The 26,629-nt window shown below is 45.6% G+C and overlaps 1 protein-coding gene across 6 annotated transcripts in view; it reads left to right on the top strand.

Annotated features, from left to right (window-relative positions):
* Positions 1 to 26,629, top strand: part of SHC1 (SHC adaptor protein 1) — a 66,261-nt gene that overhangs the window by 19,543 nt on the left and 20,089 nt on the right. For 2 of the 6 annotated variants that reach the window (XM_068252502.1, XM_068252501.1), the window contains 4 exons: positions 14,365 to 14,526; positions 19,756 to 19,826; positions 21,764 to 21,827; positions 25,877 to 25,996. In XM_068252502.1, the coding sequence (XP_068108603.1) occupies positions 14,368 to 14,526; positions 19,756 to 19,826; positions 21,764 to 21,827; positions 25,877 to 25,996 (414 nt within the window). In that variant the 5' untranslated portion in view covers positions 14,365 to 14,367. Of the gene's footprint in view, positions 1 to 7,496; positions 7,550 to 11,788; positions 11,922 to 12,909; positions 12,930 to 13,146; positions 14,527 to 19,755; positions 19,827 to 21,763; positions 21,828 to 25,876; positions 25,997 to 26,629 lie in introns of those variants that run through there. The other 4 variants (XM_068252503.1, XM_068252500.1, XM_068252504.1 and 1 more) reach the window with 4 other exon arrangements.

Below are 26,629 nucleotides of genomic sequence, written 5' to 3'. Positions count from 1 at the left end.
ATGGAACGGTGTGTGGCGAGATTTACAAGCTGAATATTCCAGCAGATCGCTAGTGATGCTATGATTAGCCTAGACGCTGCAGTATGGAGTCCAGCCTAGATATATATAGAGAGGGCTGTGTGTGAGCTCCTGCAGTCCGGCATGTTCTCCAGCAAGAGGGGGGGTAGCTTGTTTTCTGCATCATGTGAGGCCAGATTACGCTGTTGTAGGGAAGAAGGAAACAGCTGAATTTGCTGTGAGATTTTCTCTTCTGACTGCTGTTAACAAATAACCATCAGTGGGAAATGGGAGAAGAATCTTCCTTCTGTGCGGCAGGAGGCTGTCCTGAGGTGGAGCCTTCATCACTGCCACCCCGAGGTGTGCTTTCACATTATTTTTGGCTGCTGGACTGAGAAACTGCTGTTCTGTAACTGCTTTTTAAAATGAAGAAAACCCTGAGAATCCCCCATGAGGAAATTATCTAGTATAAAACCTTTCAGATTTTTGCTGTCAACTGTTACAGATTACCCAGCAAGCTCATGGTGAACCAGAGCTCCCAGGAGTGTGTAAGGGGCTAAAAGGGACCAAAAAGCCCTTTTACTAAATACGCTATGCAAAACAGAAATCTGCATTCTTAAAGGGAACCTTAACTGAGAGGGATATGGATGTTTCGTTTTAAGCAGCCCATACACTCAGCCGATTTTCTGGCCGATCGATCGATCGATTGCAAATCGGTTGGCCAATCGACCGATCGACGGCCGATTTCGATCGATTTCGGTGGATTTCCATCGAACTTGCAGGGTGGAAAATTTAGGTCGATCTGATGAGATTGCTTATCAGTTTGCATTGGCCTTAATGGAAATCTGATGGCAGAAAAATGCCATCAGATCGAATTTCAATAGATTTCAAACTGAAATCTATTGGAATTTTATCCTGGTAAAAAATGTTCTAAAAACACATCAGATAGATCATCAGATGCATTTCTTATCTATCTGCTGCCAATCTGACGAGTGTATGGGCACCTTTAAACAATACCAGCTGCCTGACTCTACTACTGATTTCTTTGGCTGCAGCAGTGGATGAATTGCACACCTCAAACAAGCATGCAGCTAATCCAGTCTGACTTCAGTCAGAGCACCTGATCTGCATGCTTGTTGAGTGGCTGTGGCTAAAAGTATTAGAGACACAGGAGAGTCAGGCAACTGGTATTCTTTTAAAAGGAAAAACCCATATCCTTCTCAGTTTAGGTTCCCTTTAAAGAGACACTGAAGCGAGACTAAATCTCGCTTCAGGTCTTATATATAGCAGGGGCACGTGTGCCCCTGCTAAAACGCCGCTATCCCGCGGCTTAACGGGGGTCCCTTCACCCCCAACCCACCCCCCGCAAACCTGGGTCGGAAAAAGGTCGCTGGAGCTGAGCTTCCTGGAGGCAGGGCTAACGGCTGCAGCCCTGCCTCCAGTCGCGTCTATCAGACGCGCATCGCCGCCTCTCCCCCGCCCCTCTCAGTGAAGGAAGACTGAGAGGGGCGGGGGAGAGGCGGAGGTACGCGTCTGACAGACGCGCATGGGGCAGGGCTGCGGCGGTTAGCCCTGCCCCAACCAGGAAGCGCTCCCCCGCTGCTCGGAGGGGGTTTGGGGGGACAGGGACCCCCGTTAAGCCGCGCTATAGCGGCGTTTTAGCAGGGGCACGCATGCCCCTGCTAGCTATGAGGTCTGAAGCGAGATCTATTCTCGCTTCAGACTCTCTTTAAAACAGAAGGTATTATTATTATTATTATTATTATTATTATTATTATTATTTATTGTATTTAGAAAGCGCCAACATATTACACAGCGCTGGACATTAATTTAGGTTACAGACAATATTTAGGGGTGACAAACAGCAATATGACAATACAGCAATATGACAAGGTATTTGCGAGTATTCAGGTTGGAGTGAGCATATGAGGTCTTCCTCAATGCATCACTCCTGAATATGTAAGTTGTCACTTTCTTGTCCCTGAAAGCTAAACACACATCCAACTGTAAGTGACCGACTGACCGTGACATGGTAAAAAAGTGATTTAATGTGCATTTTATGTGTGTATTTTAAATCTTAATATTGTTTGGGATGTTTGTGCTTTAACCCCTTGCGTAACCAGCAGTCTCTGGCCCCTTAAAGACCAGAGACTGCTGGTACCACAAAACGTCACCTACCTGCCACTAACCCCGTCCTCGCCGCTCTCTCCACACCTCAGGCTCCTCTCACTGCCGTCGCTATGACAGCAAAGCTCTGTGGGCTGGTCAGGAGCTGCTTTCATTGGCTCCTGGCCCTGTCCATCAATCTGAGCCAATGTGATTGGCTCAGTGATCACGCGGTCAGGAGCCAATGAAAGTGGCCCCTGACCTGCTTACAGACCTCTGCCATCATATAGACTGCAGGGCAAGTGAACTGCTGCAGGAAGAGAGCGGCAAGATCGTCAGTAGAGCGCGGTGGACTAGGTGTGATCGACGACCTGTCAGAGCCGCGCATACTTGCGCGGACGTAGATTTCAACTAACGCAGTCCAGAAGCATTTAAAGTATGCTAAAAACACTTGTTGAGGCACCCTTGAGATGTTTGACAAAAAGGTATATTTATTTATGCAAAATAGTCTAATTGAAAAGGTATATTTTATTCCTGCACAATAATGGTTTGTCCTTCTGAGAAGGTAAGACGTTACACTTCTCATCCATATAACAATTCTTAGTTGTCCATCATCAAGGGCACCTCCACCAGTGTTTTTAGCCTAGTCTATACTAGGCCTGAACTGAATCGAATTTAAACCGTAATCTCGATCACCAAGACCACAATTTTGGAATTGTCAAAGTGGCGATTTCCACAATGCCATTTCTACACGTTTGAGGTTTGAAGAAGCATCTTTAAACTTCCCCCAAGTCCCAGTGCGTGCGGCCCGCAGCATCGGACATACCTCCGCCCGCGTCCAACAATGTCCATTCTCTCTCGCCATCTGCCAGCTCTTGTGCACAGCATACTTCCTGGTTCCTGTATGTCACATGAGTCAGTACTTTTAGTATAGTGCTCCAGGTTTGGCATTCAGTGCTTTGAATATAGTGCTCCAGATCTGGCAGTCAGTGCTTTGAGTATAGTTCTCCAGGTCTGGCAGTTAGTGGTGTGAGTATAGTGCTCCAGGTCTGGCTTTGGATATAGTGCTGAAGGTCTGACAGTCAGTGCTTTGAATATAGTGCTGCAGGTCTGGTAGTCAGTGCTTTGCTTATAGTCCCTCCAGGTCTGGCAGTCAGTGCTTTGGATATAGTGCTGCAGGTTTGGCAGTCAATGCTTTGAATATAGTGCCCCAGGTCTGGCAGTCAGTGCTTTGAATATAGTGCTCCAGGTCTGGCAGTCGGTGCTTTGGATATAGTTCTGTAGGTTTGGCAGTCAGTGCTTTGGATATAAAGCTGCAGGTTTGGCAGTCAGTGCTTTGGATGTAGCGCTGCAGGTATGGCAGTCAGTGCTTTGGATACAGAGCTGCAGGTTTGGCAGTCAGTGCTTTCAGTACAGTGCTGCAAGTCTGGTATTGCTGTGAGTATAGTTCTTTAGGTCTGCCAGTCAGTGCTTTGAATATGGTGCTCCAGGCCTGGCAGCCACTGCTTAGGATATAGTGCTGCAGGTCTGGCAGTCAGTGCTTTGAATATAGTGCTGCAGGACTGGCAGTCAGTGCTTTGCATATAGTGCTGCAGGTCTGGCAGCCAGTGCTTAGGATATAGTGCTGCAGGTCTGGCAGTCGGTGCTTTGGATCTAGTGCTGCAGGGCTGGCAGTCAGTGCTTTGGATAAAGTGCTGCAAGTCTGGCAGTCAGTGCTTTGGATAAAGTGCTGCAAGTCTGGCAGTCAGTGCTTTGGATAAAGTGCTGCAAGTCTGGCAGTCAGTGCTTTGGATAAAGTGCTGCAAGTCTGGCAGTCAGTGCTTTGGATAAAGTGCTGCAAGTCTGGCAGTCAGTGCTTTGGATAAAGTGCTGCAAGTCTGGCAGTCAGTGCTTTGGATAAAGTGCTGCAAGTCTGGCAGTCAGTGCTTTGGATAAAGTGCTGCAAGTCTGGCAGTCAGTGCTTTGGATAAAGTGCTGCAAGTCTGGCAGTCAGTGCTTTGGATAAAGTGCTGCAAGTCTGGCAGTCAGTGCTTTGGATAAAGTGATGCAAGTCTGGCAGTCAGTGCTTTGGATAAAGTGATGCAAGTCTGGCAGTCAGTGCGTTGAATATAGTGCTGCAAGTCTGGCATTCAGTGCTTTGCATATAGTGATCCAGGTCTTGCAGTCAGTGCTTTGGATAGTGCTGCAGGTCTGGCTGTCAGTGCTTTGGATATATTGCTGCAGGTCTGGCAGCCAGTGCTTAGGATCTAGTGCTGCAGGTCTGGCAGTCGGTGCTTTGGATCTAGTGCTGCAGGGCTGGCATTCATTGCTTTGGATAAAGTGCTGCAAGTCTGGCAGTCAGTGCTTTGGATAAAGTGATGCAAGTCTTGCAGTCAGTGCTTTGAATATAGTGATCCAGGTCTTGCAGTCAGTGCTTTGGGTATAGTGCTGCAGGTCTGGCAGTCAGTGCTTTGGATATAGTGCTGCAAGTCTGGTAGTGCTGTAAGTGTATTTCTTTAGGTCTTGCAGTCAGTGCTTTGAATATAGTGCTGCAGAACTGGCAGTCAGTGCTTTGCATAATGTGATCCAGGTCTTGCAGTCAGTGCTTTGGACATAGCGCTCCAGCTCTGGCAGTCAGTACTTTGAGTATAGCGCTCCAGGTCTGGCATTCAGTGCTTTGGATATAGTGCTCCAGGTCTGGCAGCCAGTGCTTAGGATATAGTGCTGCAGATCTGGCAGTCAGTGCTTTGCATATAGTGATCCAGGTCTTGCAGTCAGTGCTTTGGATATAGTGATCCAGGTCTTGCAGTCAGTGCTTTGGATATAGCGCTGCCGGTCTGGCAGTCAGTGCTTTGAGTATAGCGCTCCAGATCTGGCAGTCAGTGCTTTGGATATAGTGCTGCAGGTCTTGCGTCAGTGCTTTGGATATAGTGCTGCAGGTCTGGCAGTCGGTGCTTTGGATATAGTGCTGCAGGTCTAGCTGTCAGTGCTTTGGATATAGTGCTGCAGGTCTGGCAGTCGGTGCTTTGGATATAGCGCTACAGGTCTGGCAGTCAGTGCTTTGGATATAGCGCTCCAGGCCTGGCTGTCAGTGCTGTGAGTATAGCGCTCCAGGTCTGGCAGTCAGTGGTGGTATCCTCAGGGCCGCAGCAGTGAGAGCGTTAATATTCCGGCCTCTCTCCAGGCCAGAGGCGGCTGCTTCCTGTGTGCAGCTCGCCATCCCGAGTAGTGGGGGGAAGGCGGCAGGACTGCAGGAAGCTGCAGGGTCTCCAGAGGCCATCTCTGCGCTCAATTCATAAAATAGCATCTGAGAAGGCCAGCGGAAGGGGGGCAGATAATGGAGGTTATATACACACTGATCAACCAAAACATAAAAACCATCCATCAAATGTTGTGTTGGTCCGTCTTGTTCTGCCAAGAATAATTCTGACGCGTTAAGCAATGTACTCTACAACACGGAGGGGGTTGTCCTGGTGTATCTCTGGCAACGAGAGATTGGCAGCAGATCATTTAAAGGGGCACTACAGCAAAAAAATGCTAAATTTAAAATATGGGCAAACATAGACAAATAAGAAGTAATTTTTTTCCAGAGTAAAATGAGCCATACATGACTTTCCTCCTATGTTGCTGTCACTTACAGTAGGCAGTAGAAATCTGACATAAGTGACAGGTTTTGGACTAGTCCATCTCTTCATAGGGGATTCTCAGCAAGGCTTTTATTCTTTATAAAGATATTCCCTAAAAACGATTCATACAAAGATGCTGGCCAGCTTCCCTGCTCCCTACACAGTTTTTTGGCAGTTGGACAGAGTAACTGCCATTCCCTGAGTGCTTTTGAAAATAAATAAATCCCTGACAATCCCCTATAAAGAGATGGACTAGTCCAAAACCTGTCACTTCTATCAAATTTCTACTACCTACTGTGAGCGACAACAACATAGTAGAAAAGTAATTTATGGCTCATTTTACTCTGGAAAAAATGTACTTCTTATTTGTATATGTTTACACATATTTTACATTTTACAGTTTTTTGCTGAAGTGCCCCTTTAAAGGACACCTGGAGAGGGGGGTGGAGTTGCACTTGGGGCTTCTTCCAGTCTTCCAGCCCCCCTCCCCCCCCCCCTTTTCTCGTAGTCTATCAGGCCTCTATACCCTCCAGTATGCTGCTATATGCTCCGAAAGATCAGCTTGAAAAGGGAGTTGCGGGCTACTGTGCCTCCTCGATTGCGCTCATATGGCCGGAGTGTTAGACTTAAAGGACAACTGAAGTGAGAAGACTATGGGGGCTGCCGTATTTATTTCCTATTAAGCAATACCAGTTGCCTGGCTGTTCTGCTGATCCTCCTGCCTCTAATATTTTTAGCCATAGACCCTGATAAAGCATTCAGAAGATTAGGTATTTCTGACATTGTCAAATCTAACAAGATTAGCTGCATGCTTGTTTCAGGTGTGGGATGCAGACACTACTGCAGTCAAGGAGATCAGCAGGGCTGCCAGGCAACTGGTATTGTTTAAAAGGAAATAAATATGGCAGCCACCATGTGCTTTGCACTTCTGTTGTCCTTTCAGCTGCCCATGTGCAGAGCGGCGCCGGCGTTGAAGCACAGCCAAGGAGCCCTTCGGCCAATATCTGCAATCTTTAGGAGGGGGGACAGCGCCATACGGGAGGGGATCGGGAGGACTCCAATGGCAATGCAATTGATAGACTAGGGGAGGTGATCGTGTTGGCTGGAAGAGGCCCTAAGTAAAGAAAAATTCAATTTTCCTTTGCCATAGGTTTTCTTAAAGGGTCCTGTCACACGTTGCGTCACAACGAAGAAAATCATTGCGACGCAAATGCAATGATAGTCCTATGGGGCTATCGCAATGATCACGGTGCAACGCCATTTGCCAGGGTTCCGTTGTGATGGCACAGTGGATGCTCTTGTGTTTACAGGGTAACGTGCTTATATACATCAGTGAGGCATACTTTAATGATACTGTATGCCTTGCCACACCATTAACGTTTTTCTGAAACGTTGTGGTGCAATTGTCCTTAAAGGGGCACTACAGCGAAAAACTGTAAAATTTAAAAGATGTGCAAACATATACAAATAAGAAGTACTTTTTTTTTCAGAGTAAAATGAGCCATAAATGATTTTTCTCCTATGTTGCTGTCACTTACAGTAGGTAGTAGAAATCTGACAGAAGTGACAGGCTTTGGGCTAGTCCATCTCTTCATAGGGGATTCTCCGCAAGGCTTTTATTCTTTATAAAGATATTCCCAAAAAAAGGATTTAAACAGATTAAAAGGATTTAAACAATAATGCTGGCCAGCTTCCTTGCTCGCTACAGTTTTTTTGGCAGTTGGACAGAGCAACTACCATTCACTAAGTGCTTTTGAAAATAAATATATCCCTGAGAATCCCCTATAAAGAGATGGACTAGCCCAAAGCCTGTCACTTCTGTCAGATTTCTACTACCTACTGTAAGTGACAGCAACATAGGAGAAAAGTAATTTATGGTTTATTTTACTCTGGAAAAAATGTACTTCTTATTTGTATATGTTTGCACATATTTTAAATTTTACAGTTTTTCACCATAGTGCCCATTTAAGCTATACTCTTGATATTGTGAAAGGTGCCTACAAGTTTGGCAGTAGGGTGGTGTAATAGTTAGCACTCTTGCCTTCCAGCACTAGGGTTCAGGCTTGAATCTGAACAAGGACACTATCTGCATGACGTTTGTATGTTCTCCAGATTTTCATGGATTTTCTTTGGGCACTCTTCCTATTAAAAAAAAAAAAGTAATACTGTAAGTTAATTGAGCCTTGAGTGCTCATGACCCTGTTGCTGGTTCATTGGTTCTCCATCCCTGCATAACTTTGGGTAGCAGTGGCATGCTTTGAGCTCCAATGTGGGTTTTACAATGGGCTCCCTCAAGCGCTGTATATATAAAAATTAATATGGAGCACCAAAACTTGCCAAGGACTGCCACAGTGTCAGAGAAGTGTAAGCAGGGGAGGGGACAGCTGCAGTGTCAGAGAGGTGTAAGCAGGGGAAGTGACAGCCGTAGTCTCAGAGAGGTGTAAACGGGAGGAGACAGCAACAGTCTCAGAGAGGGGTAAGCAGGGGAGGAGACAGCCATGTGCCAGAGAGGTGTTAGCAGGGGAGGAGACAGCTGCAGTGTCAGAGAAAAGTAAGCAGGGGAGGAGACAGCAACAGTCTTGGAGAGGGATAAACAGGGGTGGGGGCAGCTGCAGTGTCAGAGAGGTGTAAGCAGAGGAGGAGACAGCCACAGTATCAGGTGTAAGCAGGGGAGGAGACAGCCGCAGTGTCAGGGAGGTGTAAGCAGGGAAGGGGATAGCTGCAGTGTCAGAGAGGTGTAAGCAGAGGAGGGGACAGCTGCTGTCAGGGAGGTGTAAGCAGAGGATGGGACAGCAACAGTGTCAGAGAGGTGTAAGCAGGGGAGCAGGCAGCTGCAGTGTCAGAGAAGGGTAAGCAGGGGAGGAAAGAGCAACAGTCTCGGAGAGGGGTAAGCTGAGGTGGAGACAACTAAAGTATCATGGAGGTGTAAGCAGGGGAGGGGACAGCTGCAGTATCAGGGAAGGTATAAGCGGGGCAGGGGAACAGTTTAATGACCACTATTCAGAGCATATATAGAGATGATCATTACCAGCATTGCACCAATGAGGCTCCAGTACTGCAGTTGAAGAAGGGCTTCTGGGGAGCCCCTCTGGTCCAAGGGCCCCAATACGATCGCAACCTCTGCATCGCTTGTTGCTACACCACTTTCTTTTTTTTTTTTTTTTATTGTTTTTATTCAATAAAACACGACCAAACAGATGAACAATATAGAAACATTATCAGCTTATTAACATACATATACAGGTAGCAAATACCAATGCCCTCAGATTCACTTACACTAGCCTGGTTATGCCTGGTACACACCATGCAATTTCCCATCAGATAGACGGTGGAATCGCAGCACACAAATGGTCATTTATATAACCTTGCAGCAGAGTGCGCCAAAAGGGTCATATGCATAGCACCGCCCCTGCACGCCCTTTGCCGCCCCTTGGCCAATTATGTACTCCCTGCTGAACAGGAAGTACATCATTGGTAATCCTGGCTTCCCCATCGTATTTGTGTCATTCCGCGCATGCGCATTGCCGCCAACAAATTTTAATATTTCTGTGATGAGTTCCGCACATTGTGTCGCTGCAGTAGTCCATCAGTATTGCATTGCTGCCAATCGGTAACTTCCGGAGCGATGTGACGAGGTAGGTGTACTAGGCCCCATAGGACTTTCATTGCTGTTGCGTTACCCTGCATGCAGAAATGGTAATGCAACGCAAAGAAAGCGTCCTAATGCAAAAGGGGCCTAAAAGTACACCTGAAATGAGGGGACTATCGAGGCAGCCATATTTGATTTCCTTTTAAACCATTCCAGCTGCCCGGTGGTCCTGCTGATCTTTTTGGCTGCAGTAATGTTTGAATCGCACACCTGAAACGAGCATGCAGCTAATCCAGTCAGACTTCAGTCAGAAACATCTGATCTGCATGCTTGTTCAGGGTCTATGGTTAAAAGTATTAGAGGCTGCGGATCAGCAGGAGACCCAGGCAAATTTGCATAGGAAATAAATATGTTGGCCTCCATATTGCTTTCACTTTAAAGGGAACCTACACTGAGAAGGATATGGATTCTTATTTTTAAACAATACCAGTTGCCTGGCAGCCATGCTGATTTCTTTAGCTGCAGTAGTGGCTGAATCACAGACCTGAAACAAGCATGCAGCTAGTCCAGTCTGACTTCAGTCAGAACACCTGATCTGCATGCTTGTTCAGGGCCTGTATCTAATAGTACTAGAGACACAGGATCAGCAGTAGAGTCAGGCAACTGGTATTATTTTAAAAGGAAAAATCCATATGCTTCTCAGTTTAGGTTCCCTTTATGAGTGCTTTAAATAATATTTAAATAAATGTGTATAGCAACTTTGTCCGAATTTAAAAGCATTATGTCACATTTCAGTGGATCCTGAACAGCCCATGTTTTACATGATAGTGCCTGACCCCTGTGCTCTGTACTCCTTTCACAGCCATTATCATGGGGCATCAGTTCCTTTGACATTAACCACTTCACCACTGAGGGGGTTTACCCCTTAAACACCAGAGCAATTTTCACCTTTCAGCGCTCCTTCCATTCATTCATCTATAACTTTATTATTACTTATCACAATGAAATGAACTATATCTTGTTTTTTTTCGCCAACAATTAGGCTTTCTTTAGGTGGGACATTATGCCAAGAATTCTTTTATTCTGAATATGTTTTAATGGGAAAATAGAAAAAAATGTGGGGAAATTATTATTTGTCAGTTTTTGGCCATTCTAGTTTTTAAATAATGCATGCTACTGTAATTAAAACACATGAAATGTATTTGCCCATTTGTCCCGGTTATAAAACCGTTTAAATTTTGTCCCTATCCCAATGTTTGGCGCCAATATTTTATTTGGAAATAAAGGTGCATTTTTTTCAGTTTTGCATCCATCCCTAATTACAAGCCCATAGTTTATAAAGTAACAGTGTTATACCCTTTTGACATAAATATTTAAAAAGTTCAGTCCCTAAGGTAACGATTTGTGTTTTTTTTTTTATTGTATTTTCTTTTTTTTTTTAATAACAAAGAAAAATAAAATTGGGGAGTGTGGGAGATAATGAGTTAATTTATTGTGTAAAACTAATGTATTTGTATATGTAAAATGCTATAGGGTGTATTTTTACTATTTGGCCACAGTGAGTCTTTGTTCATGCGACCTGTAAGCGTCCGGAAAGACGCTTACAGGAAGCACTTTGAGGCTGGGAAAATCACAATGATCGCGCTGTTTCTCATAGAAGCAGCAGATCATTGCGGGGGCTTAGATCAATGAACGGGAATGGATTTTCCCATTCATTGATCTCTGGGCGAGCGTGCACGAGCGGTGGGAGCGCGCGCTGGAGCGCGGACAGCAGCGGTAGCGCTGGAGGTACAGATTTCTCCGTCCCTTGGTTTTACAAGGGTGGAAAAAGGGACGGAGAAACAGGGGTGATGTCACTGGGATATCCTCATCTCAGCAGGAACACCGACAGCAATACAAATCTGACATACTTCCTAACCCTCTATTCCAGGTAGACCCGTATTCTGGGCTGCTGTTTCCACAACTTCCATCATCGCAACTTTTTACTTTGCTGCTGTTGGGAAACCTTTTTTCTAACAACTAGTACTGGTATAAATCAGTGACTGTGTAAAAATCATTTTGGCTATTTATGCATACGGTACCTCCCAACTTTTTGAAATGAGAAAGAGGGACACATTAAGACACGCCCCTGCCACACCTCTAATCACACCCCTGCCACACCTCTAGCATACATACCATTAAAGAGATTCTGAAGTCTCCTAAAAATGAGGGCACTACAGCGAAAAACTGTAACATTTTTAAAATATGTGCAAAGAGATACAAATAAGAAGTACATTTTTACAACGTTTTTCCAGAGTAAAATGAGCCATAAATTACTTTTCTCCTATGTTGCTGTCACTTACAGTAGGTAGTAGATATCTGACAGAAGTGACAGGTTTTGGACTAGTCCATCTCTTTAGAGGGGATTCTCAGGGATATATTTTTTTCAAAAGCACTTAGTGAATGGCAGTTGCTCTGTCCAACTGCCAAAAAACTGTGTAGTGAGCAGGGAAGCTGGCCAGCATCCTTGTTTAAACCTTTTTCGGGAATATCTTTATAAAGAATAAAAGCCATGCTTAGAATCCCCTATGAAGAGATGGACTAGTCCAAAACCTGTCACTTCTGTCAGATTTCTACTACCTCCTGTAAGTGACAGCATTATAGGAGAAAAGTCATTTATGGCTCATTTTACTCTGGGAGAAACGTACTTCTTATTTGTATATGTTTGCACATATTTTAAATCTTTAGTTTTTCGCTGTAGTGCCCCTTTAACATAATTGCCCCTCCTAAAACGCCGCATCCCCGCGGCTGAAAACGCCATAAATCACCCCTAATTCCCATGGCAAAATCCACGACTTTCTTGGTTGTGGATTTTGCTGCCCTAAGGAGGTAGAGCTTTGGGCTGTAACTCTGCCTCCATGCGCGTCAATCAGCGCGTATCTCCGCCTCTCCCCCGCCCCTTTCAGTGAAGGAAGACTGAGAGGGGCGGGGAGAGGCGGCGATCCGCGCTTATGGATGCGTATAGAGGCAGAGCTGCAGCCGAAAGCTCTGCCTCTATGCGGAAGGAGCCCGCAATGTGCCCCAGGGAGTTTGGGGTGATTCATGGAGTTTACAGCAGCGGGGATGCGTCGTTTTAGGAGGGGCAATTATGTTAAAGAGGTTTTTAAAGTAAAAACCTCATTTTTAGGAGACTTCAGAGTCTCTTTAAAAAATCATAAGAGATGTAATTTTAGAATTCAAACTACACTGGTCCTTTCTATCATCACTAGTTTTTCTTCATATTAACATTTGACATTACAAGATATATCCAGGATGAGAATAAAGTTAGCAGTCAAACACAGTTTTTAGTAGAAAAATACATATATTTACATAGATCTGTACATCCGTCCTGAAAGAGGGACAAATGAGGAAGAAAGAGGGACATGACATTTGTGAGCTAGGTTTATATATCATTTCTAGAATGAGATCCCACTCCTTCTCTATTTAGCAGTATGTCGACACCACCACAGGGGGGTGCTGTCCTTATCTCTTTCCGTAGGAAGGATGAGGGCTGCAACCCACTATTGGATCACATTAGGAAATCCATTTCTCACCATGACAACAGCAGCACAGTGACAAGTGATGGCAGCCCCCTTCTGTAGAGCACAACAGGAGTAAGGGTTACTGCAGTCACTCTCCAGCCAGCAGGACGTGACCTTGCTGGATGCCTCCCACAGCTGGATTGCCAGCTCTTGGGACTGGCCACCAGAGGCAGCTGTAAAAATCTAATTAGTAGATGGCTCCGTGAGAGCTGGTGGGTGCAGGGCTCGAGTTACAAGCAGAGGAAATGAAGCACTGTAATCTTTGCGTGTTTAACCTAAAGCCTACGAGGCTTGTCTTCCTGTCAGTGTGCTCGTGAGTCAGCAGAGCCTCTGCGATTGGCTGTCAGATGCTTCTCCTGGGAGCATGTGAATAGCTAATCAGGCAGTTGCCTCTCTCCATTCATATATTAGCTGCCCCTCTTGGCCTGCACAGCAAGGAGCTCTTGAGACTGCAGAGAAGTGACACACAGCTGGAGGTCTCCTCTCGTGCTGCATCCATGCTCCTCTTCCTTTCACCCTTCTTCCGCTGGTTTCTTGCACTGTCTCTGCCACTGCTTTTCTTTCGCCCCCTGTGGATTACCAGAACGTGACGCCCATCAGCTGACCTTTCCTGTGTACCTGTGAAGTCACGCTGCCAGTGTCCTTGCATGCTGGGCAAGGCCTTTCAGCACCTCTTCCTGCCATCTCTGATCCATCAGTATCTGCTTTCTCTCCGTGCTTCCTTCCTCTGGGTGTGTCGGAGAGAGGATACGCTGCATCCACCACTGTCCAGGCTGGTGGTGGAGATCTGATTCTCTAATGGGATACATTGATTGATGAGGGCAGCGATGAGGGTGTGAGTGCCATGCCTTCTCTTTGCAAGAGATTTGCAGACCAGCCCTGACACACTCTCTCTCTTTGACGTCTTTGGATTAACAGATGAGCTATTTGGATTCCTCATCTATCCCTGCTTTTTTGTCAGTTATGATGGCAAGAGGGACAGGGCCATCGTTTTACTTGCTGATGTTGGACTGAGTACCACCGGGTGGTTTAGCTTGAGATTCAGTTTTGTGGATTCTCTGTCTCTCGTCTCCGGACTATGAGACCCGGGCCCCTACTGTCTGTTGAGTGCAAACTGCAAACGGGCATCATGGATCTCTTGCCCAAAACCAAGTATAACCACCTCCGCAATGAATCGGTCAGCTCGGTGGAAGAGGTGCTGGGCGCGGGGATGGCAGCTTCTTCCCTGGATATTATGGTGGCCAACTCGTTGCCCAACTCCTCCTCCTCTTCCTCGCTGGCCCCCATGCTGCCTCTGGCCGAGCTGTCCTCTGAATCAGAAGATAGCCCTACGACTCTCTGCTCGTTCTTCCCCAAGATGGCCAACCTCAAACTGTCTAACCCAGCCAACCTGCTGAACCTGCGTAGCTTTTCCTCCGGGGCAGGGAAAGAAACAGGCAGCCCGGGGGAGCTGGCCGACAACCATGACAGCCCTGACTTAGGCAGGACTTTTACTGTTTTCTCTCAGGATATGAACAAGCTGAGCTGCGGGAGGAAGTCCCGAGTAGAAGGCGGACAACTGGCTGGGGACGAGTGGACACGACATGGCAGCTTTGTCAACAAGCCCACCCGGGGTTGGCTGCACCCAGATGACAAAGTGATGGGTCCCGGAGTCTTCTACCTGGTTAGGGTAAGGCCGAGCTCTTACTGTTTACAGTTTATGTATGTTCTATAGTTTATACTCCGTGTTATGATATCTCTACCTTTGCTGGAATACAGTGCTCTGTCCTTAATGCTTTACCTGTGCCTTTATGTACAGTGCTCTGCCCTTAACGCTTCACCTCTGCCTGTATGTACAGTGCTCTGCCCTTAACGCTTCACCTCTGCCTGTATGTACAGTGCTCTGCCCTTAACGCTTCACCTCTGCCTGTATGTACAGTGCTCTGTCACTTCCAAAGCAGATAGAAGCAGCACCCAAATGACCAGATGTCTTTGAGCATACTATGGATCAGACTCCTGTGCCAACAGATTCAAATATCAATGTTTCACAAAAGCTCCAGCACCACTCAGTAAAAATTCTCTTTATTGTATCTAAGTTAAAATATGAACATATAAAAAGGCTAGAAAATGGATTTGGCCAGACACAAGCAGATGTGTAGTGAAAGAGCACTGTACATACAGGAATAGGCAGAGGTGTAGTGACAGAGCACTGTACATACAGGAATAGGCAAATGTTAGTGACAGAGCACTGTGCATATAGGAATAAGCAGAGGTGTAGTGACAGAGCAATGTACATACAGGAATAGGCAGAGGTGTAGTGACAGCACTGTACACACAGGCACAAGCAGAGGTGTAGTGACAGCACTGTACATACAGGCACAAGCTGATGTGTAGTGACAGAGCACTGTACATACAGGCACAAGCAGAGGTGTAGTGACAGCACTGTACATACAGGCACAAGCAGAGGTGTAGTGACAGAGCACTGTACATACAGGCACAAGCAGAGGTGTAGTGACAGCACTGTACACACAGGCACAAGCAGAGGTGTAGTGACAGAGCACTGTACATACAGGCACAAGCAGAAGTGTAGTGACAAAGCACTGTACACACAGGCACAAGCAGAGGTGTAGTGACAGAGCACTGTACACACAGGCACAAGCAGAGGTGTAGTGACAGCACTGTACATACAGGCACAAGCTGATGTGTAGTGACAGCACTGTACATACAGGCACAAGCAGAGGTGTAGTGACAGAGCACTGTACATACAGGCACAAGCAGAGGTGTAGTGACAGCACTGTACATACAGGCACAAGCAGAAGTGTAGTGACAAAGCACTGTACACACAGGCACAAGCAGAGGTGTAGTGACAGAGCACTGTACATACAGGCACAAGCAGAGGTGTAGTGACAGCACTGTACATACAGGCACAAGCAGAAGTGTAGTGACAAAGCACTGTACACACAGGCACAAGCAGAGGTGTAGTGACAGAGCACTGTACATACAGGCACAAGCAGAGGTGTAGTGACAGCACTGTACATACAGGCACAAGCAGAAGTGTAGTGACAAAGCACTGTACACACAGGCACAAGCAGAAGTGTAGTGACAGAGCACTGTACACACAGGCACAAGCAGAGGTGTAGTGACAGCACTGTACATACAGGCACAAGCTGATGTGTAGTGACAGCACTGTACATACAGGCACAAGCAGAAGTGTAGTGACAAAGCACTGTACACACAGGCACAAGCAGAGGTGTAGTGACAGCACTGTACATACAGGCACAAGCAGAAGTGTAGTGACAAAGCACTGTACACACAGGCACAAGCAGAGGTGTAGTGACAGAGCACTGTACATACAGGCACAAGCAGAGGTGTAGTGACAGCACTGTACATACAGGCACAAGCTGATGTGTAGTGACAGAGCACTGTACATACAGGCACAAGCTGATGTGTAGTGACAGAGCACTGTACATACAGGCACAAGCAGAGGTGTAGTGACAGAGCACTGTACACACAGGCACAAGCAGAGGTGTAGTGACAGCACTGTACATACAGGCACAAGCTGATGTGTAGTGACAGCACTGTACATACAGGCACAAGCAGAGGTGTAGTGACAGAGCACTGTACATACAGGCACAAGCAGAGGTGTAGTGACAGCACTGTACATACAGGCACAAGCAGAAGTGTAGTGACAAAGCACTGTACACACAGGCACAAGCAGAGGTGTAGTGACAGAGCACTGTACATACAGGCACAAGCAGAGGTGTAGTGACAGCACTGTACATACAGGCACAAGCAGAAGTGTAGTGACAAAGCACTGTACACACAGGCACAAGCAGTGGTGTAGTGACAGAGCACTGTACACACAGGCACAAGCAGAGGTGTAGTGACAGCACTGTACATACAGGCACAAGCTGATGTGTAGTGACAGAGCACTGTACATACAGGCACAAGCTGATGTGTAGTGACAGAGCACTGTACATACAGGCACAAGCAGAGGTGTAGTGACAGAGCAGAGAAGAGCAGGTTCTATGGCTAGAAGTATCGGAGGCAGAGGATCAGCAAGACAGCCAGGCAACTGGGAAATAATGACAGTCTCCATATCCCTCTCACTTCAGTTGTCCTTTAAAAGGAACCCCAGGGGTAAGAGACATTATGGAGGCTGCCATATTTATTTGAAAACCATACCAGTTGCCTGGCAGCCCTGCTGATCTTTCTGGTGAGCAGTGTCTGACTCACACACCTGAAATAAGCATGCAGCTAATCTTGTCAGATTTTTGTCAGTAACATCTGATCTGCATGCTTGTTCAAGGTCTATAGGTAAAAGTATTACAGGCAGAGAGGATCAGGACAGCCCAGCAATGTGCATTGTTTAAAAGGAAATAAATAGGTCAGCCTCCATATAGCTCTCACCTCTAGTTCCCTTTAACACAACCTTTTTAATCAATCAGAAATGTAGTTCGATAAATCCTTCAAATCAAAGAAAAACTGTTTTAAAAACTAGAGCCTCAGTCAATCAGTTTACGTTGAAATATGATAAAAACTTAAAGAGAACCCGAGGTGGGTTTGAAGAATATTATCTGCATACAGAGGCTGGATCTGCCTATACAGCCCAACCTCTGTTGCTATCCCAAACCCCCCTAAGGTCCCCCTGCACTCTGCAATCCCTCATAAATCACAGCCACGCTGCTGACAAACAGCTTGTCAGAGCTGGCTGTGTTTATCTCTATAGTGTCAGTCTGCTGCTCTCCCCGCCTCCTGCAGAACTCCAGTCCCCGCCTGCATCCCTTCCCTCCCTGCTGATTGGAGGGAAGGGACGGGGGCAGGGACCGGAACTATGCAGGATGCGGGGGAGCAGCTGAGACTGACACTACAGATGTAAACACAGCCTCACAGCATGGCTGTGATTTATGAGGGATTGCAGAGTGCAGGGGGACCTTAGGGGGGTTTGGGATAGCAACAGAGGCTGGGCTGTATAGGCAGATCCAGCCTCTGTATGCAGATAACATTCTTTAAACACACCTCGGGTTCTCTTTCAGGAAATAAAGGCATAAAGGCGGTAAGTTTTATCAATCAGGGCCAGGGGACCACTGGCTGCATAGTTTCGTTCTGCATTTATTTGTGCAAAATTACCGGTGATGGCGGTCCTGAAGATATTTGAGCAAATTTCTGTTGAAATTTCAACAAAATGGAGTAGTGCAAGATTGTACAACGTTCACTACTCCTGATTCGATATCCAGTAGGGCTATACCATCTCTCAGATCGTGTTCCTGTTGCATAGTTTATGCCTAGCGCAAGTGTGATTGTGTATCTCCACGTCTATTACTTCCATGTCTACCCTTTGTAAAGGACAGCTGAAGTGAGAGTTATATGGCGGCTGCCATATTTATTTCCTGTTAAACAATACCAGTTGACTGGCAGCCCTGCTGATCTATTTTTCTTCAGTAGTGTCTGAATCACCCCAGAAACAAGCATGCAGCTAATCTTGTCAGATCTGACAACAATGTCAGATACACCTGATTTGCTGCATGCTTGTTCAGGGTCTGTGGCTAAAAGACTTAGGCCTGGAACCCACTAGCAGCACTTTTCTGAGCTTTTTCTGAGCGCTTGTGATTTGAAAAGTTCTTGCTAATGTAATGCTATGATTGTGATCCCACTTGAGCAATGTGATTTTATAAAAATCCCCCCTAGCATTGCATTAGCAAGAGCTTTTTCAAATCACTAGAGCTTAGAAAAGGCTGCTAGTGGGTTTGAGCCCTCAGGGGCAGAGGATCAGCAGGGCTGCCAGGCAACTGGTATTGTTTAAAAGGAAATAAATATGGCAGCCTCCATAGCCCTCTCGCTTCAGTTGTCCTTTAAGGTGGCCATACATTTATAGATGGCCACAGGATTCAGCCATCAGATAGATCCCTGTCTGATCAAATCTGATCTGAGAGGGATCTTTTATTGCCACTCACTAGGCACAGATTTCGTAATAGATTTCAGCATGAAATCTATTTAAAGTGGACCTGATCTCTTGCACTGGAGAAAAGGAAAACAGAGAAATGCAACCTGTATGTATTTAGAGTTTAGCAGGCATGGGCAAACTTGGCCCTCCAGCTGTTAAGGAACTACAAGTCCCACAATGCATTGCAGGAGTCTGACAGCCACAGTCATTCCTCATAAAGGCAAATGCATTGTGGGACTTGTAGTTCCTGAACACTTGGAGGGCCAAGTTTGCCCATGCCTGGTTTAGCCTGTCTAATTCCCCCTCATTTTTTTTAATCACTAGTTGTAATTTGATCCCTCCCCCTGTGTCACATGACTTCCTATGGCAGATAAGCCTATTTGAAAGCACAGGGCGTAAACAATATGTCTGCTTCCATGAATCAGGAAGTAGAAACCGTGCAAATTTATTTTAGAATTTGTATCAGCTGTAACAAAGTAATATTCTTAGTTTAAAGGTTATTATGCTGTTGTGTATATTTTAGAGCAGAGAGGACATCCTGAGTTCATGTCCGCTTTAATACCAATATAACCACAGCGTTGCACTGTTGGATGAAGTCCCGCCACCAATCGATCAATATCTTCCATCCAATGCAATTGACTGATTCGATTGATTTCGGCTCAGCTGAAAGATTGATTGGGCCACCCACAGCATTGATTTCTAGAAGATTTGATCAGAGTGATCGAATATTTTGGATATCATCATGAAAAAAAAATACAAAGCTTCTGTAACTGAATTCTCTGCTAGGACCCTTCTTTTTCCTCTATCTACTCCACTCTCTTCCTGTGTCTATCCACCAAACTTTCACTCGTCTTTGTCCCTCTTCCTGTATCTCTGCTTCTATGTCTTCGTCATGTCATCCTGTCCTTTGTCTGTACTATATTTATGATTGAGCTTATTGATTGCTCTGACTGAGCATTTTATATTGTCTTTCAGTATATGGGCTGCGTAGAAGTTCTGCAATCTATGCGAGCTTTGGATTTCAATACACGGACGCAAGTGACACGGTAAGACCTGGTGGTCACATGACAAGACGGGAGGGGTCTTGTCATGCTAGTAACCCTTCCCTCACAGGATATACTGTGTGTAACTGTTATAGCACATGAGACATTTAACATCATACACTCCTACTATACACCATGCAGCTACATGTTGTTACTGGTGGTCTTTATTCATAGATGGATGGTTGGCGTTAGCAGAGACTAATAGCAGCTATAATACTTGTTTGTGCAGCTACAGATTTCTGCTGTTTTGCTATTGTTATTTGAAGAAGCTTATAGTTTGCCTTCTTAAAACTGAAGGTATTTGTGATAATTCTGCTTTTATTCAGCTTTAAGTGATTAACTATGGTTATGAATATGCAAATTATTTCTTTATGCCCCGGAAGCCAGGCTTACATCCAGAACCACTGGTGTATAGCAAGCTTATAAAGCCACACCAACCCCACATGCAGACAGCCTGTTTTAGACTATTGGTGCTCCTCCGTACATGGCAGGGATTGATATGGCTGTAAGGGATGGGGGCTGGGACCGGACCAACAGAATACACAAGCAACTCGGGATGACCTAAAGCTACTAGGAAAGTATAGGGGACTAAAAGAGATTAAAAAGCCAATGCTCACTGTAGTTTGCCTTCTTAAAACAGAAGGTATTTGTGATAATTCAGCTTTAAGTGATTAACTGTGGTTACCCACAATGCACCACTCCCGAATATGCAAATCATCTCTTTATGCCTCTGAAGCCAGGCATACATCCAGAACCGCTAGTGTAAAGACTTGTCCCACTAACAGTCTTGGTGCCATAGCCCTCTGGAATACATCAGTCAAGCTCTTTGTTTATTATTATTATTGTGGTTTGAGTATCCAGCTGATGAATCCACATTTTCTGATCTAAACCATAGTAAAGGCTGATTTTGCAGCTCGATGGACCATCCGATTCGATTTTAAGATCTTGCTCAGAAGTGCTCGATCTCGTGCGCAGGGGAATCTGTGTTCAATATTGCAACAACCGGACGCCGCATGCCTAGTAACCTCTTAAATAAGGTCCATAATGGCTAGATGGCTAAAATTAGTAAATCAACAAAGGCTTTGCTAAGTCTGAGGAAGTAATTAATCTTAACAGAGCAAAGAAGGGTAGCCCCTCAAATACCCCACCACCCCCACCACCACCACAGTATTAGAATTGCATTAGTGGAGCCCCTATATAGTTTGGTTTGCTGTGTTGCATTTGGTGTGTAGTGTGAGTTCTTCCAGTATTTCCATGTACTGCTGCAGGTGAATGTGAACACTTCACCTGCTGTGTTTTTTTGCAGGCCTTTTCTGTTTTATGGAAACTTGAAGTGAGAGGGATACAGAGGCTGACCTTTCTTTCCTTTTCCACCATGCCAGTTGCCTGGCAGCCCTGCTGATCTATATGGCTGCAGTGATGTCCGAATAACACCAGGAACAAGCATGCAGCTAATCTTGTCAGATCTGACAATGTTAGAAACACCTGATCTGCTGCATGCTTGTTCAGGGTCCAAGGCTAAAAGAATTAGAGGTAGAGGATCATCAGGACAGCCAGGCAACTGGTATTGTTTAAAAGGAAATAAATATGGCAGCATATCCTTACTTCAGTTGCCCTTTAAACAATGCACATTGTCTGGCTGTCCTGTGGATTCTCTGTCTCTTACTTTCAGCCATAGACCCTGAACAAGCATTGCAGATAAGGTGTTCTGAAGTATGACTAGATTAGCTGCGTGCTTGTTTCAGGTGTGTGATTCAGACAGCCAAAGAGATCAGCAGGGCTGACAGGCAACTAGTATTGTTTAAAAGGAAATAAAGGAAATAATGTAGATGTAGAAGCTCCATAGGAATATCTTTGAAAGGGTCTTAATTGAGCTACATAACTGCAGTATAATAACATGTAATGCATGACCAATCTGATGTATTTGTCTCTGTCCGCAGAGAAGCCATTAGTCTGGTGTGTGATGCGGTTCCTGGGGCAAAGGGCGCTCTGCGGAGGAGAAAGGTGAGTGCTGACACCGTGGAGCTGCCAATAGAGAAGTCCTGTATACTACCAGTGTGTAAATTCACGAATCCATCTACCAGCAGTGGCTATATGTGGGTGGCAGTTACTCTAGAAACAACTTGACACGCGGCACCCATGCTGAGAGACATATGGAGGCTGACATATTTATGTTCTTTTAAACAATGCACATTGCCTGGCTATCCTGCTGATCCTCTACCTCCTAAAGGTAACCATACATCTGGAGATGATGGGCAGATTCAACCAAAAGACAGATCTTTCTCTGATAGAATCTGATTAGAGAGAAATCTGTCGGCAGCCCATACACCACAGACCAATTCCTAATCAATTTCAGCATAAAATCTCTTGGGAATCGTCCGCATCCGCCGCCTCACCGCTGCCCCCTAGTGTATAAAAGTGTGCGCATTTATACATTGCCTTTCTTTTGCTTTCCGCTTCTTCGTCTGCGCCTCACATGCCGCCGGTGTTTAGCATGTGATGTCACACGTGCCATGTGCTAAATACCGGTGATGTTTCAGGCGCAAATGGAGGAGGAAGCAGAAGACTGATGGGCACCGTGCAGTGAGCGACATGAGACAGGTAATGTATAAATGCACGTTGCTGGTTAAAGGCCATTACAGCCTAAAGAGGAACTCCGACCAAGAATTGAACTTTATCCCAATCAGTAGCTCATACCCCCTTTTACATGAGAAATCTATTCCTTTTCACAAACAATCAGGGGGCGCTGTATGGCTGATATTGTGGTGAAACCCCTCCCACAAAGAAATTCTGAGTACGTACTCCTGGCAGTTTCCTGTCTGGGAACCTTGCTGTTTCCAACTGCCAAAAAAGCATGCAGCAGCTGCATCACCTGCCAACAGTAAAAATGTCACCATGTAATGTCAGAATATGAATCAGGGATTTAAAATATTTTACAATGGGCAAATACTGACTAAATCATTTATACATAATTATTGTAAAAATGAAGCACTTTTTTATTACATTATTTTCACTGGAGTTCCTCTTTAAGGCAGGGAACATACTTGACTGTTTTGTACGCGTTTTCTGTGCAGAAAAAAACGAGAACTCATGTTAATCAATGGGCTAGTTCACAATTACTGTGTTTTTCGTGCGCAGAAAAAAACCTGACATTCTGCATCATGGTTCTGCGTATTTTTTGTATCAATTCTATTAGCTGCTGTGAAAAAATGTGCACGTTTTTCTGCATAGAAACACACTTGGTGTGCAGAAAACTTATGCAGAAAACTGAAAGACAAGTGTGTTCCCTGCCTAATGAGGAACTATAACTAAGGATTGAACTTCATCCCAATCACTAGCTGATGCCACCTTTCCCATGAAAAATCTTTACCTTTCTCAAATAGATCATCGGGGTGAAACCACTCCCACAGTGTGATGTCATGACTATGGTCCTTACAGTTTGCAGTCTTTGAACCTCATTGCATTGTGGGAAATAACGGCTTTTTCCAACTACCGAGCAAGCAATATCTCCCTCTGTGCATAGAACTCTCAGTAATGAACATTCCGTACAGATCACCTGACAGAACTAAAGATGTCACCACCAGTGATACATTTCAGAATCTAAATAAGGGGGGAGGGAAAATTTTACAATGGGCAAATGCTGTGCAAAGGAGAAGGGTTTCTTTCTCTCCTTTGCATTGTGTATTGTTCAGACCCTAGCACACTCAAGCCTAGGTAGGTGCTGCGGTCGCTTCTGTGTTTAATGGGCAAACACTGACTAAATAATGTATAAATGAATATTGTAAAAATAAGCCGTTTTTTTTTTCACTACAGTGCCTCTGTGGCCAAACGGAAATCAGATAGCTAGTTATGAAATGGTTTTTGTTACTTCCTGCTATTATTCTCTGTAAACTGCAGTACACAAATCTTTTATCTCTAACCTGCCCTGCTACAGGGAACTAGAGAGCTGTTGTACCAGCTGGTCTGCAGAAAGCATTACAGTGTTCTCTGGTTATGTTGGTAAATAACGATCTGAAGACAGCTGAGCTGGCTTCCCCTGGTTTGATGCACCCAGCAGCACTGAGTGGACCAGGGCCGAGGCAGAGGCGAGAGTGGCTCCAGCCTCAGGGCGCAGTGTAGGAGGGAGCACACAACTCACTCAGCTCAGGTTTTGCATGATCAGTCTCCCCCCCCCCCCCGTGCTAATGTATTAGTTTAAATTCGTCCATTACATACTAGCTAGCAGTAGGCTGCCGGCACCACCAGAAACACCCCCCCCCCCCCCTTCCGATTGCCTGCTGGATACATTACCCTGCCTGCATCCCGCGATAGGTGCAGCCTCCCCGCTCAGCTCCAGTCTTCACTATGGGGAGGATCGTACATGATGGTTTGACTTCACCGACCTCATGCGCAGTCCCGATCCTCCCCATAGTGAGGACCGGAGCTAAGCAGGAGGTTGCTAGATCGCTGGATCTGGTAATGTATCTAGTGTGCAATCGGGGGGGGATTGCGGCCAATCGGGGGGTGCCAGCAGACAATACTAGCTAGCGTAGTGCTTGCTAGTATCTAATGGACACAAATAAATGGATAAATTCCGTCAGGTCCCGATCGCAGCAAAACCTCTGCAGCGGCATGCCCAACTAAGTGTCGGGCATACTGCTAAGGAGGTTAAAGCAGAGAGAAATAAGAAAAAGGGATACATGGTAGTGACTGCAAGCCAGATAACTAGAGATTACGGTGTTGAGGGGCCCTGGGGCTCCTCCTAATCCAATAGCAATCAGTGTGTGACGGATGGAGGGGCGCACTATGGTGTCTCACCCTTGGGCGCTGAAAGACCTTGTCCCGGTTCTGGAGTGGACTGACACTGCAGGCTTGGGAAGGGAAATAATCTTCTCAAATCTCCTGTATTTTTGTTTTGTTTTGTTTTTTTTTTCATTATATGGCAATTGGGAATGGCTTATTTTTCTGATCCATTTGTATAAAAAAAATGTAAAGTTGTAGGACAGATTGCCAATGTCTTGATTTATAAATCCAAGCAACTTTTTCAATCCCTTTGTTTTCTTAACTGGGGACACATATTCATTGGTCAGATTTTTTTTAAATGTTACAATCAGAACATTTGATTTGAAAAGAATTATAAAAAGTAGTGTTGTGTTTTGTGTGGCCACCATGAGAGAGACTCCATAAAGAACACGTGTTTGAATAGGCTCTTTTGGAAGCATCCTTCCCTAAGAGCTGGGACAAGACCGTGTTGTTTTTTTTTCTTTTTTCTTTTTTTTTTTTTTTTTGGCAGCGTTTTGGGATTGCCGACAATCGCTGGCGATTCCCAAAAACCGTTTTTGCCAATGAAAATGAGTTGTTGAAGCTGCTTGCTTCTGTCCATAGCCCCTTCTACTAACAGAAGAGGTCACAGACACTTCTCTGATTGGTCCTAGAGAAGCACCTATGACATCCTCCTTTAGGAGGCGGGGTTATGGATGGAAGCCAGACTCCAGGTACGTATAATAAAGTTTACTGAACAACAAAAATGCGACACACTAATCGAAAGCGCTGTACAGTTTACTGTACAGCGATTCTAAGCGTCGGAAATTGTGAGCCCAATCGCCCTATAAATCACTGCACATAGCGGTGCGTTGACTTTAAAGTGCTGCAGTGATTCCTAGGGTGTTCCAGGCCTCAGAGATCCTATAATGTCAGGCCTGGGATTCCGTGATCCTGAGAACGTCTCTGCAGCCTCCCAGCCTGGGAACGGCAGCGTCACTGGAGCCTGATCTCCCAGGGGTTCTGCTTTGGGAAGTGGAACAGGAAATCCTTGTTCCTGCCGAGTCGCTGTTCCCAGGTGGAGCCCGCAGTTTATTGTTCATCCACCATCCAGAGCAGCAGAGGCCTCGGGCAGAGCAGCAGTTAAAGAGGCTAATAACGGGGCCTGATCAATATTTGTTGCTGTTAATGGACGGGTGTGGTGAGGCGGGAGGTGGGGGGGGGGAGGGCTCAGTGTGATATATGCCAGACCTCTCTAATCAAGCAGAATGGTATGCGGCGTCTCTATTGATCTGTCTGATTGTGTCTCACAGACGGGAGGCCGCGCCCTTAACTCCATCCTGGGCAAGTGTAACCTGAAGTTTGCTGGGATGCCCATCACCCTCACCGTGTCAACCAGCAGCCTCAACCTCATGGCGTCCGACTGCAAGCAGGTGAGCTCTGCCGGGCATGAAGCCGGTCCTAAAAGGTTCCTGGAGTATGTAGATGTAGTATCAATACACTGCGTTTATATAATCACTCAGCAGCCAGAGGTTTTCCAATCCACCATGTAACCGTATGTCAAAGATGAACAATAATCCTCAGTGCTCTCTATTGTTCTCCTACACACTGTGCAGCCTGCAGACACCTTGTGCTCAATATTGGAGACAGTGACAATCACCCAAAAACACATACAGTCCTGGCCAAAAGTTTTGGGACTGTCAAAAATATTGGAAATTAGAAAAGTTGGTGCTTACATTTTTTATAATCGCAATTTGCATATACTCCAGAATGTTATGAAGAGTGTTCAGATGAATTGCATAGTCCTTCTTTGCCATGAAAATTAACTGGATCTCAAAAAACCTTTCCACTGCATTTCATTGCTGTCATTAAAGGACCTGCTGAGCTCATTTCAGTAATCGTCTTGTTAACTCAGGTGAGAATGTTGACGAGCACAAGGCTGGAGATCATTAAGTCAGGTTGATTAGGTTAGAATGGCAGACTTGGCATGTTAAAAGGAGGGTGATGCTTGAAATCATTGATCTTCCATTGTTAACCATGGTGACCAGCAAAGAAACGCATGCAGC

The sequence above is a fragment of the Hyperolius riggenbachi genome, chromosome 9 (assembly GCF_040937935.1).
Source record: "Hyperolius riggenbachi isolate aHypRig1 chromosome 9, aHypRig1.pri, whole genome shotgun sequence".
In the NCBI taxonomy this organism is placed as follows: Eukaryota; Metazoa; Chordata; class Amphibia; order Anura; family Hyperoliidae; genus Hyperolius; species Hyperolius riggenbachi.
The sequence above is the reverse complement of the archived record's forward strand: the minus strand, read 5'-3'. Positions and strand labels throughout refer to the sequence as shown.